This window comes from Centroberyx gerrardi, chromosome 9 (genome assembly GCF_048128805.1).
Source record: "Centroberyx gerrardi isolate f3 chromosome 9, fCenGer3.hap1.cur.20231027, whole genome shotgun sequence".
Classification (NCBI taxonomy): Eukaryota; Metazoa; Chordata; class Actinopteri; order Beryciformes; family Berycidae; genus Centroberyx; species Centroberyx gerrardi.
In genome coordinates this window covers 26,533,525-26,547,771 of record NC_136005.1, presented here as the reverse complement: position 1 = coordinate 26,547,771, position 14,247 = coordinate 26,533,525, and the positions used below count along the sequence as shown (strand labels likewise).

Below are 14,247 nucleotides of genomic sequence, written 5' to 3'. Positions count from 1 at the left end.
AATTTCAATTTTGAACAAATGTAAACTGAGTGGAGTAATAAGTCATTTGTTACGTGTCTACAGAACCATAATCAAAATAAAATAAACAAATGAAACAAATTAAATAAAATATAAACAAGTAAACTAAATAAATAGAATACATCTTGTAGTACAAATAGGTAAGGGGGTTTGAGAGCATTCTTACCATTAATTTGTTTTAAGGTTTGCAGAAAAATAGCCAATACTTAAACGCTTCTAATATAGGGGGTGTTTTATAGAAGCTACATTTATGAATATATTTTTTTGCAATTATCACCACATCATTAGACACTGATAGAACTTTTCTCCTCCTACACAAGTCTCAGGCACAGCCCCCTGATCACTCCTGTCCCCTTGAGCTATGGTGGCCTGTAATTGACCCAAATAAAGTCAAACTTTCACAATAGAAAGGAGTAGGCTAATTACAGCAGAGGTTTTTGTTCCAAAATGTGACAGAAAAGTGAGTGTTGAAAGCAAGAAGTCTCAGCACCTGGCCAAGTAATCGTCGAGTCATTGGTATTGCTCAACCTCCTGCAGATATTATGGTCCTTCTGTGCTATGGGACAGTAAAAATCTAATAAATTTACCTTTACTTGACTGCCCACAAAATGTCTATGTGAAATGAGTGTTGTCTGATAAGGTTGTTTGGGCTTGTGTTTTATCATCTTTATTGTTTCCTATGAGATGAAACTGCATATGCAAATATGCTGATGACACCGCCCTGGTTTGGGCTGTTGATGATCATGACCGCTCTGACCATGCTTCCAGGCTTTTGGATTGGTCTAAATCCACTTCCTTGATGATCAAAACAAAGGAATTTATTCTGAACCGTGGGGATCCAGTCCCAACACTTATCCTACGTGACCAACCTGTGGAAAATGTTAAATGTTTTAAGGTACAAGGAAACACACGTTGATGACAGACTGAGCTTCACAGACAATGCTGATATCTGTAAGAAAACCAGTCAGAGGAAACTGAAAGGGATTCAAAGAGGGTTTATGTTAGCCAGATAGAGAGCATTTTTGTGTTCAATATCTGTTTGGAATGGAAATCAATGGAAACCAGCATAAAAACTAGAAGAACTAAAACTGCACTTACTGTTTTCTCTGGTTGTCATGCACTACTGTCTTCTGTCATGTTGCTTTATTGTCATGTGCCAAAAGATGATTTTCCCACCTAGGTTGGACAATAAAGTTTTATTCCATCTTCAAAAGCCCATATCAGTCACACACTAATTCATTCAGAATTTGTAAACGTAAACTTATTATTATTATGTTCTGGCATATAAGTTGTTGAGCTAGCATTCACTTCCGAAACTTGCCTGACAAATGCAGAAACAGAATTAATTTAAAACACTTCTTTCAGCTCTTCATTCAGAGGGAAAGAGAAAGGGGGAGAGAAAAAGAGGGAAGGGAGAGAGGAGTGTGTGCGTGTGTGTGTGTGTGTTATGCAACTCTGCAATATTTCCGCCATCTGCTTTGAGTGACAGGGAGGGCTGCAGGTCCACTGGACTTCAATTCACACCATATTTACACAGAGCTAAAAAGAAGCACGAAAAAAAAGGCGCCGGTTTTATATTAAAAACCCAATTATTCAACTTTATTAACATCAAGGTTTTCCAGACATTTTTTTTCTCTCCTTTTTATTAACAAATAGAAAACAGATCATGTACACAACAGATTGGACCCCCACAGCACGTCTCAAAGACAAAGCGAAATGAATCCTTAACATAGTCCACCTCATTCAAATTCACCTCACTTTGTGATCTTATCCAGTGAAAACCATAGAGATCCACCACCGCACATTGATGCTGCTTTGAGTTACAAGTCTGTCCTTCTGCACCACAGTGATAAAATAGTTTAGCTGTAATACCATGAATGGGGACCCATTGATAGAGACAGAGTTTATCTGGCTTGTTGTCTCCTGGCCTATGTCAAGCCAGGTGTTTGCAAATGGAAAGGCGGAGTTCATAAGATCAGCAGGATAGTCAGAAATGTGTGAGTATCACTTGATCACTTCCCTGTACAAGGGCCATGTCAGATGCAGTATATGTGGTCCAGCAAGTAACGCAGTGCTGTCCAGACTCGGCTTGCTTGTCAGACCACCACCAGGCACCGTCTTGGCTACTTTTGTATCAACACAATCTCACAAAAATTTGTGAAATGAGCACTAGCTCTGAAACGCAAATGATATGTCGTGGACACAAATTATGTGAAGATTACGTTCCGCCACCATGAAAGGATTATGTGACAGTACCATGAACTGGACACTGCATTTTCTTCTGTTTGTCACGTAAAAAGGTTCGCTAACTGTTTGCCTAAACTTAAGGTTAGCTTAAATTTAGGCAACAACAAGGTTAGGGTTAAGCTAGGCACCTAAAACTTTGGTTAAGGTTAAGCAACTAAAACAATTTGGTTAAGGTTAGGTTATGGTTTTGGTCATGGTTAAATAAGAAAAACTTTCTCTGAAAATGAAAACTTCCCTCCCAGTAGAAAACGTCTTGTCCTCTACACCCTTACTTTCCACCACGCTATTTCAATGCTAAACTTCTTGTTTCTAGTTGCGTGTCTCCTCCACATAATCCTTTCCTAGTGGGGAAACATACTTCTCTCACTTTTCGTGTACAAAGCACGTATTCACATTTTGAAGGAATACTATGCAGGACTTTACTTTTTAAAATATTTTTAAATGACCACACTCTGTCACCACTTCCCTGGACTGGCAATCTGGACAGCCTCCTACTTTAGCTAGGTAATGTTTGCTAGTTAGCCTGCTTGGCAAACTATCGACATGTAAGATATCCATCACTGTTATTACATTTATTATCTTTACTGTATGTTGAGTAATGTTTTCTGTAAGTCCATATGACACGAGGAAGTCTCTGTTGCTGTTTCACCCAACTGATGTCTGCTAGCATGTCGTTCACACTGGTGGTGAGAGGATGCGGGGAGAATGAACACAGAGGCTAAACAACATGAAGCGTGGGGGGAAATCCTGCATAATATACCTTAAGACATCGTGCTCATTTTACAAAATTTTGTGAGAACAGGCTGTTTGTATTTAGTCTACCTGAGTCCATGTCAGCAAGGGAGGTGACAACTATGGTGCTGCTCTTGCAGGACACACAACCTTCACAATAGTTTTATTTTGTTGGGAGTCTGAAGGTCTTTGAACAACAGGCATTGAGAAAATTAGTCAACAGTTATGGACAAGAAACTCAGAATCTGTACATGGTAGTAGTTTTTCAAATGTCAATAGTCTATGCACGTTTATAGCCATAGGTTTATTTCATAGTTCACAAACTTTATCTGTTTCTTTGTTTGATCTGTTTGGTAGATATAATCATTCTGTTGGATATCAAGACAGGAAGTCAAAAGACTTATAAAACTTTGTCCCACATGTCCCACTAAATAAGACCAACTGAGTAATGATAACATTAGAATATCATATCTATGGTAGAAAATAAAATCATTAGCAGCTCTGAGTATGCGCTCTCCAGTATTAATAACTCGGAGCATGTTGAAAATACATGTCCTTAGTGCTAATAAAAAAAAGAAGATAAGCAATAAAATTTCAAAATAAGACCCATTAAGACGCATAATAACCAGTGTAAATGATTACAAAATAAATTCTAAATATTCATATCAACATATTAATAATGAATATAAATGAAAAATAGCAGAAAAATAATTTTTGCTATCAGGAGGAGGCAGAAATCGGGGAGCGATGGGAGTATTCAGTCAAGAATCAGAATGAGGCATATACCGAAAGTCTTTAGGGTTGTTTGTTTTTTGGGAGGTTTTGGTGTAGGGTCTATAGCAGGTTCATGGTACCAGTCCAGGAGGAGGGGTTGTCCGGTCAGAAACGTGCTCTCATCCCCCTCTCCTCTCCTCTCCTCTCTCACTCCCTCTCTCCTCTCATCTCCCCTGTTTTCTGCCGGCATCGCCTCCTCATCAGTCCTCGCCTCCTCGTTAGCCTTGGGACTGATGTAGCAGAGTGGATATGGCTCAGAGGGGACACCCGACTCTTCTGAAGGTGCTGTCCGGGCGGGGTTATGTTGCATAGTGATCAAAGCTTCCCAGGTACTCCAGCGCGGCCCGGTAGCACAGCTGGTACTGATCCTGGGAACCCAAAATAGTGCGATTCCAGTCAGTTTGGGAGTGGGAAACTAGAATTACAGCAGTAATGAGATAGAGAAGGGAAGAATACTGAGACATTTTAATGAGGGTTTGGTTTTTGAAGGCCTGTAGGAGCTGATCCCTTAAAACAACCATACATTTTCATTAATTTACATAAATTCACCCCTTAATTCATGCAAAATCCCCTTAAAATTAATTAAGGGAGTTATTAATGGAGGAGATCCCATAGAAACCTCCTTAACCACCCCTTAATCTTGACTCCTTTATAATTTAACGGAAAAATCCAGGGAGACAGGAACTTTTCCATTAATTTCCACTTAATAACTCTGTAAACCATGCACAAAAGGCATGAAAAATCCCTTAATTACTAGAGTCTCTAATTTTAATGGATGACTAATGTCATGTAATGTAGAAATTAAGGACATTTCTGGGATAAAACTAAGGGGTTTGGTTTCTTGTAATAAACACCTGATAATGAAATAACATCAAATTGTAATAAAATGTCCCTCTAAATGGGTCGATTGAATGTAATAAAACCTGTTAATGTAATAAATTACCGGATGATGTAATGACATCTTGAGATATTGCATTGATATAGTAATCATTTTAAAAAGTCTTGTATTGTACTTTGATAATCTACAATCACTGTCGCCAATTATTTCAAGATGTGCAAAATGATGTGAAAAAGAAAGAGAGAAACAAAAACAGCATATTAACAATTGTAAGCAATGGCACTGTTAGTGTTTGGTGATAAATGAGAAGCGCACCACACCTCCGTCTGCACCATGGCTGGTCTCTGAGTTCTCAGCGTCTTGACGGTCTGGAAGAGGTCCACCACTCCCTCGTACCTCATCCTCTCCAGCACGATGCTCAGGGTGATGAAGACACCGGTGCGCCCAACACCAGCACTAGTGGACCAGCACACAATTAAGACTTTAATTGCAAAATAACAAAGTACGACACACACCGTCTACATGCAAGTTCACGTAGAGCCACCCAAAGAATTCGCACAACTCTCTTAGTACAACTGTAAGTACAATTCTGGCCGTCATCCTCCAGAACAAGAAGCTGGAGCATCTACTCTACACTCGACATGCGCTCGTGTGTTTAAGCATTACCGGATATCGCCACTTTGATAGTTGCTTGCACTTGCTTAGGTAATATTGTGATTCAATCGGGACATTTGAAAATTTCCTTTGGATCTTGGCAAGCTAGGGGAACCATTCTTAACTGAATCTGACAATACTGTCATTGATCCTGGTGTGAAGCTATTTTCATTATCATACGTTTCTACAGAGAAAACAGTGGTGATATCCTCAGACGTGTAAACGCATTAGGCCAAAGTTACAGCTACATGTGTCTAAAGCCTGGGTCTAAGGTCTATGTAAATTCTTGTCGTAATCTCAGGGCGTCTTCACATCAAGCATGTTTGGGCTGGTTTGAACTCAGCACCAAATAACCGCACTGAGATGCCTGAAAACAGGTCCTCTAACAGGAGAACTGTGGTGCGGTTTGTTAGGAATGATAGTGGTGCGGTTTGTTAGGAAGGATAGTGGTGCGGTTTGTTAGGAAGGATTTTGACACCTGATAGCCAGCAGTTCCTCATGCTTGGAAAGCCTAGTATAACAAAATGCACTGAGAGCAAACCGCAGTCTGGACTGATGCTCATATCCAGCCAATTCTTCATGTGTTCTTAACTGGTATGAACCCCAGAGAATGAAGTCTAATAACCTGGTGAGATGACAGGTTACCAAAACTGTCCAATAAACAAGCTACTTGTGAGTCCATGTGACTTTTGTTTACAAGTCCTGGCTTGCTTCTAATTAGGCAGTGTGAACCTAAATGAGCCAAATACAAACATGCACATTTTTTCCACTATGGTTCAGACCAAAGAAAACAAACTGTAGTAACCATTTGGTCAGATGTTTCAGGTCTTGGTCTGACGCTAAGTAGGCTTTGAAGGTACTGGTTCTCCAGAATATTGTTGGTCTTGGGGACCATTATACATACACACACACACACACACACACACACACACACACACACACACACACACACACACACACACACACACACACACAGTTACCTGCAGTGCACAGTGATTGGTCCATCTTGCCCAAACTGCTCCTTGGTTTTATGAACTTGGCCAATGAAGTCGATGAAGCCCTCGCCAGTTTTTGGCACACCTTGTTCTGGCCAGTCAGTGAACTGAAACTGCCTGATGGTCCTTGACTGACCATCCTGAGGAAAACAGAGGCAAACAAGTGACTAACACACAATTCCTAGGTCTGAATCACAGAAGTAGAATGGATAGAATGGTCCTTCCACTGTTTGCTATGGTAATTTGGATAGTACAGCATAAAATGGCCATTATGGATATTTAAGGGTTACTTGCTAGGGTGACAAGGCAAGTCTGGGCATTAAGGCTGTGAAGTCTGTCACACTGTCCACACACAGAAGCTCCTTTGGTCTTTGCTGTAAAACCTCTCACCTCAGTGACTTGCTGTAAGTCGGTTTATACAGAAGCTAGTCCAACGGCACTTAAAAATGGCCGCCACTCCGACCATCCAGGAACATTGATTTGAATGGGAATGACTGTTCTATCCATTCTATCCAGTTATGCGATCAGAACACTGTTCAGTACTTACACAGCGTACTCCTTTTACTCATAGTCAGGACCATCCATGCAAACCATGCTGTACAGAAGGCTGTTGCCAGTGAACATTTTTTATTCCAGCCATACTGAAACTGACTGATTAAGACTGAGGACAGCCTGAATCAATCACCTTTAGCCTTGAGCCTAGACTGAGGAACAATCAGAAGGGTTCCAACTAATAGGGAACTAATAGGTCTGTAACGTAGCTATGGTCAAGCCCTAGCTGTGCTTTAAATGTCACCAGTAAAATCCCCCAAATAATTCTGTATCAAACTGGTAACCACTGGAGACATGAGATTGACTTTTGACTAAGGCAGGAATAGAGCGAGTTACAGTTGTCTAAATGAGATGAGATTAAAGCACAGATGACCTCAGAAACTGTGGAGGACAAAAATGACTTGATATTTTATGAGTTTCTCAAAGAAGAAAGATTGCACTACTCTCTTTATGCACTTCTTTTGTCTTTATTCAAAAGGGGGAGGCATCATATTAGAAACTGTTTTGGACCAGCTGCTGTTTGCCTCATGGTTCTACATTGTCCGAGTTTGAACTCAAGATGCAAGTTAACACCATGAATACCCACTGAACAATGTGAACATGTCTTAGCTTAGTACATATGGACTTCTCTGGTGCATACTTTTGATATTTACAGCTGTTATTGCATTGTTTAAATATGATATCATGTATTTACTGCTTGGTCTAAAACTGGGCAATACATAGCCAATAATTCTCCTGGGCTATATGAGAGCTGAAGTATAGATGTGATGTTGAAATATGGGGTAACGACACAATCCTGAGGACGTTTGGGCTTAAGGGAAGAGTGACTGTTTATCTTTAAATGTGCTTTAAAAAGATGTGTTGTTGAGTTGTGGTTATAGATGTCTTTAGCTATTTCTCCCTCACTACTTTTGTTTTATATTTTATTATTTCAAAATTTCATATTTCATAATGTACCTTCTCTGTGCTTTTAAATGGATTCTTGGTGATATCACACAGGAAAAAGAGAGATTGCTCTCTGTTGCCGCTGCTACACTTGTCTTCTCAATGTGACTTTTATCCCCCAATCCCGACAGTACACCGGGCAGGTTTGAACACTCCCATATTGGATTTTTCTGGCACTGTGATCCCATGAGCCAGACCACATCCTGTGCTGAACGGACAAGCGTAGCCGTGGCATGCGTGTCCTTCCCAATTGAAATAACCTCAGCTGAACCCGTCTCCCTGCTGCTACCTCATGTAGGGGAGAGCGGGGCAAGTTGTCACATGGGTAAGTTGTCTCAGTGGCTTTATTTCTGAAACTAAATATTTTAGAGCCAAAAGTCCAATTACAAAAATGCTTACTTTCTTAATAAGAGGTTACCTATGTTGAATACAACAGTCTAAGTCTCATTTTTTTCTTATAAATGTCTATGTCTATGTGAAAACATGCCCTGTCATGTGTAACAACATGCCCTGGCATGGGCTAAGTTGTTACAAGTTGTCAAGTGGTATTTCATCAGTAACAACTTTTTCTTCCAGTAAATTATTCAAAATGTAACAATGCAATTTTTTTAAGAGAAGACCTTAATCTAGCTAGAAAAATATATATTGTATCTCAGTAGTAAGGCACTACTGAGAAATACATCAATGAGTAAAAAGTGTGACAACATGCCCCGCTCTCCCCTAACTACAGTAAAACACCACCGAGGAGGACCTACCCTGGCGTCTGTGACTTTGAACTCTCTCAAGATGTACTGAGGCATGTTGTATTCAGCCATGGGATCCACAACAAAGTACTGGTACCGTGCGGAGCGCTCGGCAGGCCAGTACTGATGGCACTTTTCCTATGGAGAGGAGGGATGGAAGGGTCAGAATCTGTGATGCACATAACAGCCTTTGAGACGAGACCACTTGGAATAATAACAATTGCATATGATATAATCTACTGAAGAGTATATACACAGTGCTGAAAAGTAATAATAGTATGTGTGCTTATGCGTGTGCACATGTGATATCTGCTCATCAGGGTTCCCACCATGACTCTGATGGAAAATTCCATTACTTTTCCATGACTTTCCAGAATAAGTTTGAGCACTTCCATTGTGTAAAAATGTTTTTTTTTCTGTCTGGTTTCGCTGAAAACCATCATCTAATGCAATGAATATGTGAAGCAAGTTGGAAATACATGCTATATTCCTGTAAAGTGACTAATTTGTAAAATTCCCTGACTTCCTTAGAGACTTTCTCAAATTCCCTGACTTTCCCCTGACTGGAATACACCTGTTCCAGCTATATGGAATATGATATTCCAGAAAGTCCATGACCAGTGAGAACCCTGGGTCCTGCAGTATTCGGAGGGTATAGACGGGCATATATGCGTGTGTTACCCGTCCCATCTCGCGGAGTTTGGTGAGCATGACGACGATGGTGGAGTTGTGCTCCCATAACATTCTCCAGAAGTCCTCTGTGGTCTCGGCTAACGGGCCCTGGGTGGCCATGTACGCTTTCTGTTGCCTGCAAATTGGAAAATTGGAACAGAGATATGGCAATGTTATTGCTGAGGTTTTTTTTTTTTGTAGCAGTGGTGTAATTGGGTTTTCATTCCAAGTGTGTCCCTGTTTAGCCCTAGTTTTGGTTCTGGTGCAGGCTGCAGTGCTCAAACACAGCTTTCATTTGATTGTAATAAAAGTACTGGCAATGGTAGAGCAGCAGTAATAGCAGCAGTGATGTAGTGGTAAATAAAAAGGTGGGCAAACTATGATCTCCAGTCAGTGATCATCATGTGGCAAACAACCATCAGAAAGGATTACTGTATGTTTTTTCATTAAAAGACCCGATCCTCATATAACTTAGTCAGTCTGAGGCTACTATACTGTATCTATAAAAAGCTGGGTTAACTCAGTTCAGGTGGGTTAACTCTCCACGAAATCCCTGAATAGTGGGTTGCATTTCCATGCAACCCACTACAGCTGAATGATTTCTTCAGGTGTTAAATATTCAATTTTACACGCCCCCTTAAACTTAAACGTGATGAATCAGCTGTCGGTGATGTGTGCACTGATATTTCAATGGCTTTGCTTGAACGCAGAACCTTTTTAACAGCACTGTTAAGATGACAGATGCCGTCCAAGCTGCTCAGTCCAGCTTTGGGCTATCCACTTGAGGCAGTTACACCACATAGCCACTAGGGGCCACTGTTCAACCATGCAGGAGGGCGCTTCAGTGATTCTCACAAGCCTCTGTGCATGACATGTGAGTGCCACTGCCAGTGCAGCACACATACTGTGTATTTATGTTATCTGTGCACATCAGTGGTCCATCCATCATTTTTTTCTAACAGCGGTGGCTGGAGGCAATTTTGGTTCCATGTTCTGCCCCTTGTTTTGGTCTGAGGTTTGGTTCTGATGCAACTTGTAGCACTGAAACTGTTATTTGGATACTTTATAATACAACAACTAAATATACATTTTGGAGCCCAAACCTGCTGTATTTTGTTGGTTGGACAGCTTCTCTGGCAGTGCTGTCAGTTTACTTGCTATTCTGGCCCTCCACTGCTGAATGATTCCAGAGGAAAATGTGTCCAGTAGCAGTTGTGTGTGGTCAGATGCATGTTGCTAAAAACAGATTTATGCATTTACATCCTACTAGAAGAGCCTTGGCTGATGGGTCAGACCTACTGCTGAACATTACTCACCTTGCAATCTGAGTCACAGTTAATCACAGTTCGTCTCAAGGAAACCATAAAAAGGAATGCCATCACAAGGTTACCAGTGGCATTCTACTGTAGCTTTTTCTAATGTAGAAGTAATGATATTCTAGTGTAAGCTTGGTGTCTGGATTCCTATCTTGCATCAGCAGAGGAGGTGAATCACTACAGCTGATATACATAGAGGTCACTGGACACCTCCAAAAATCGTCGTAATCGCGTTCATCCTCTTCACCCTAAGCCATCTTAATCCACTCTCCTCACTTTAAAGACCTGCCGCTGAGACCGCTGGAGCTCACCGTATCTCAATCCACCCTTAATTACTGCTACAGGAATTAGAGAGGAATTACAGGACACCCCTGCCTCCTTCCCCCTCCTCGCCTAGGTGGAGGCGCCCGGGGGACTTCATTAGGTGCTGACAGCTGAGAACGAGGAAACCCTGCCCTCATCGCAAGCAAAAAGGGCTAGTCCTTATTCATTTGCCTCTCCTTTAAAAGTAAAGTAGTTCCTATTAGTGTTTACATTGTCATAAAGGAGATGCTTCTCTGGGAGGCCTGAGATTGGCTATAAATCCAGATGCTGTCCAGTCCCACAGCGCCTAGCTAGGTGTGCAGCATCAACTGTGGCTGTATTTGATGTTAGTACAGACTGTAACACTGGAGAGAGCGCTGTTTGGTGGAGGGACTCTTCAACAGATACTGACTGGCAGTGAGGAGGTACTGTAACCCATAAAATGCATCATATCAATCGCTTATTGGATCAGTGAGAAGCCGATCACACGGTTAAAGTAGTTAGTCAAAGATTGATGACTCTCATCAGCAACTGAAACTGAGAAGGCAAGGCATGCACATAAAGGGAAGGAGTGTGCAATGGGGGGGGGGGGGGGGGGGGGGTCAGCAATCAGATGATCAGCTTGTCTTGTTGAGTACAAAGGAAGAGTTGTAGGAGTTTAACATAAAGTACAGTAAAGTTGTGAACTGTTAACCCTAACCCTGTTAACAATAACTGAACTGTTGCTTTTATCGTAAATATCGTAAATACATACTACTCAATAAACCAAAGAAAACAAACCAGAAAAATACAATTATTACTGCAGTAGTACTGCATATCAATTTGGTGCTGGTACATGGGGGTTAAGTGTCTGATGACTGATCGACTGACTGACCTGAATTTGGCACCTTGTGACGTGGGATAAATCATACAAAAGAGTCTTGTGGATATTGGCAGGAGCAGATTCATAGAAATACAGAGAGTAATCAGTTTATTTCTCTGGCTTGTCACCTATCACAAACAGGCTACCCATTTACAGGAGGGAAAAATACGAGAGAATGAACAGCCCTGCCAATAAGACCAATTTGTTTTGACAACTGACACAACAAAGGGATGGGAGGCAGTGAAACACTGGACTCCATGTCAGCCCATAATTCACTGCTGCCAGCCGCAAGAGAAAAGGTCCACCTCCTCGCTCATTAGAGCTGCGACTGTGTGAGCAGATTTCACTTTTCCACTAGTTCCACCATCCCCAATTGATATTTTCCACTGCAATTTTCATATCTCATCCCCCTCTCACTTTCTCCCTCTCCCATTCCTGCGTGTGACCGCACCTTTTATTCATTCCATTTTACAATAAAATGATTTCTGCAGGCATACCTGTATCCGTCAATGAAACTGGCGTTGATGTAGTCGGACCCCTCGACTCCTCTGATTGGCTGCAGACAGACGCGGGTGGACTCGAAAGGCATGATGTTCACCAGTCGGTTCTTGAATTTGTTGCATGGCAGGTTGGCACTGATGAATCTTGAGGTATGTGCTTTAGAATTGGCCAGTTTCTGTGGACAGAATGAGGAAACATCTGGCTCTGCTGCTGTACAGACACACGATCCTTAGCCCAGAGGTGACTGCGCTGCGGCTTCACAACAACGCCCACCGTCTCCCCAGTCTGCCTCCGGTCTTTTAAAGTGCTAATATAACCAATCTTCGCAGAGTGCTGGTGTGTGAACAAGGTTGTTAGAGGGCACGGGGAGCTCACACTCTTATTGATGCATGAAAATGATGCACTTTGAGCTGATCCCCTTTGTTCTCGGACTTCAAATGAAAGCCCGACGCCACTCGGCGTTAAAACCCCATCCTGAGAATGCCACGCAGACATCGAGGAGTCAGAACAAACCCGCACAAATGTGAGACGACTGTGAGCCGAGATAGACGTGGCTGTGCCAGCGCATATCAAACCGAAGAGAACAAAACTTTTGAAAGCCATATCCCAAATGAGAGGGTTTTTTCTGCCAGCTTTGCTGACAGGTCCTAATGTGATTCCTCTGCACCGCAAGAGCAAGTGTCAATTTGAGAACTGCTTGCAAAACAAATTTGCAGTGAGCCGAGGATCAAAACCTAATTATGCTCGGTCCGGATTTACAGCCATCCTGCTTGCTTGAACAAGTTAACGTAAAATAATTTGGGTTGTGGCGTGCCCCACAAGATGGGGCTGGTTAAATCAGTTTGGTGTCACTCAGCAGGGAGCGAGCAGAGGGACCGCTGGGCCAGCGGAGTGCAGTGCGGCGCTGCAGCCGATCCCACGTCAACTAACCGCCCCAATAAACCTTTATCTTTACACTGTCAGACAGCCAGTTTGTCCCAGCCCTCCTTCTCGCTATCACCCTCTTTCCCCTACGCCTTTCTTTCTCTCTCCCTCTCCTTCAGCCTCTCATCTGAAGCTCTGAAGATAAGCTCTCGCCACAGAATGCTCCTCCTCTGAGAGGGAATTCATCTCTGTTATACAGACTGAAGATGAAAATCCCTCCTCTTCCCTTGGCTCCCGCCGCATCGTTCAGGCAGACAGACTTTATTGAGCTGTATTTGACTCACCATGCACCCCAGAAAACAAAAAAACAAATGCAACCAGCAAGCCTGTTACCTTGAACTCCAGCTCCATGGCGGTGACGGTGTCTCCAGGGGGGATCTGGGTGAGTTTCTGGATATGGGCGTACAGGTTGCGGGCGGGGACCTCTGTGTTGCCACATGTCGCGGCCTCCATCAGCGCCTCGTGGATGAAGATGTACTGGTCCTCTGTCTGGACCATGTAGTTCCTCTGGGCTCGCATGCACGTCACGTGGCCGTAAATGTCCACTGACTTCTCGTGCTTCATCCTCTCCAGCATGGCTTCGATTACAATGAAGCAGCCCGTCCGGCCCACACCAGCACTGCCAGAGCAACACATTTGTTGTAACTGTATAGGTGCAGTTGCAGTCTAATGAAATGCACAGGGCAGTGGGTTGGACTCTGGCACTTGTCAGCTTGTTCTTACTCTTTAGACAGGTTATTATGCTCTTGGCATGCTCTAGGCTGAGGCATGGTGTGGCGTTAAATGGCTGAAATTGCATTACTTTACTTGAGTATTTCCATTTTAGAGAACACCATGAATTTATTCCTCTACATTTCAGCCTCCTTCCTCAACATTCTTTTACTTTACGTGTAAGTTTACTAACGTATAAGTTTACTCCACTACATCAGTGGTTCTCAACGTGGGGTCCGGGGACCACCAGGAGTCCTTGAGGGGGTTCCATGGGGGTCCCCAGGTAATTGATGAATTGTTAAACTTCACCAGTACTTAATTTTACAAGAAGTTAACACAATTAGAGCATGTAGAAGAATGACTGTTTTGATCATAGTTTCACTGTTATCTCTCTACCTACAATACAGATAGACATGGGATTCTGGACAAAATCATATCTAACAGTAAAAATGTTATCAGA

At 42.3% G+C, this 14,247-nt stretch overlaps 1 protein-coding gene across 5 annotated transcripts in view; it reads right to left on the bottom strand.

Annotated features, from left to right (window-relative positions):
* Positions 1-1,588: 1,588 nt before the first annotated feature.
* Positions 1,589-14,247, bottom strand: part of ptprfa (protein tyrosine phosphatase receptor type Fa) — a 219,438-nt gene continuing 206,779 nt past the window's right edge. For all 5 annotated transcript variants that reach the window (XM_078285727.1, XM_071903191.2, XM_078285729.1 and 2 more), the window contains 7 exons: positions 13,410-13,695; positions 12,149-12,327; positions 9,180-9,306; positions 8,511-8,636; positions 6,244-6,398; positions 4,930-5,065; positions 1,589-4,139 (listed from right to left, as the gene is read on the bottom strand). In XM_078285727.1, coding sequence (XP_078141853.1) covers positions 4,071-4,139; positions 4,930-5,065; positions 6,244-6,398; positions 8,511-8,636; positions 9,180-9,306; positions 12,149-12,327; positions 13,410-13,695 — 1,078 coding nt within the window. In that variant the 3' untranslated portion in view covers positions 1,589-4,070. The remainder of the gene's footprint in view (positions 4,140-4,929; positions 5,066-6,243; positions 6,399-8,510; positions 8,637-9,179; positions 9,307-12,148; positions 12,328-13,409; positions 13,696-14,247) is intronic.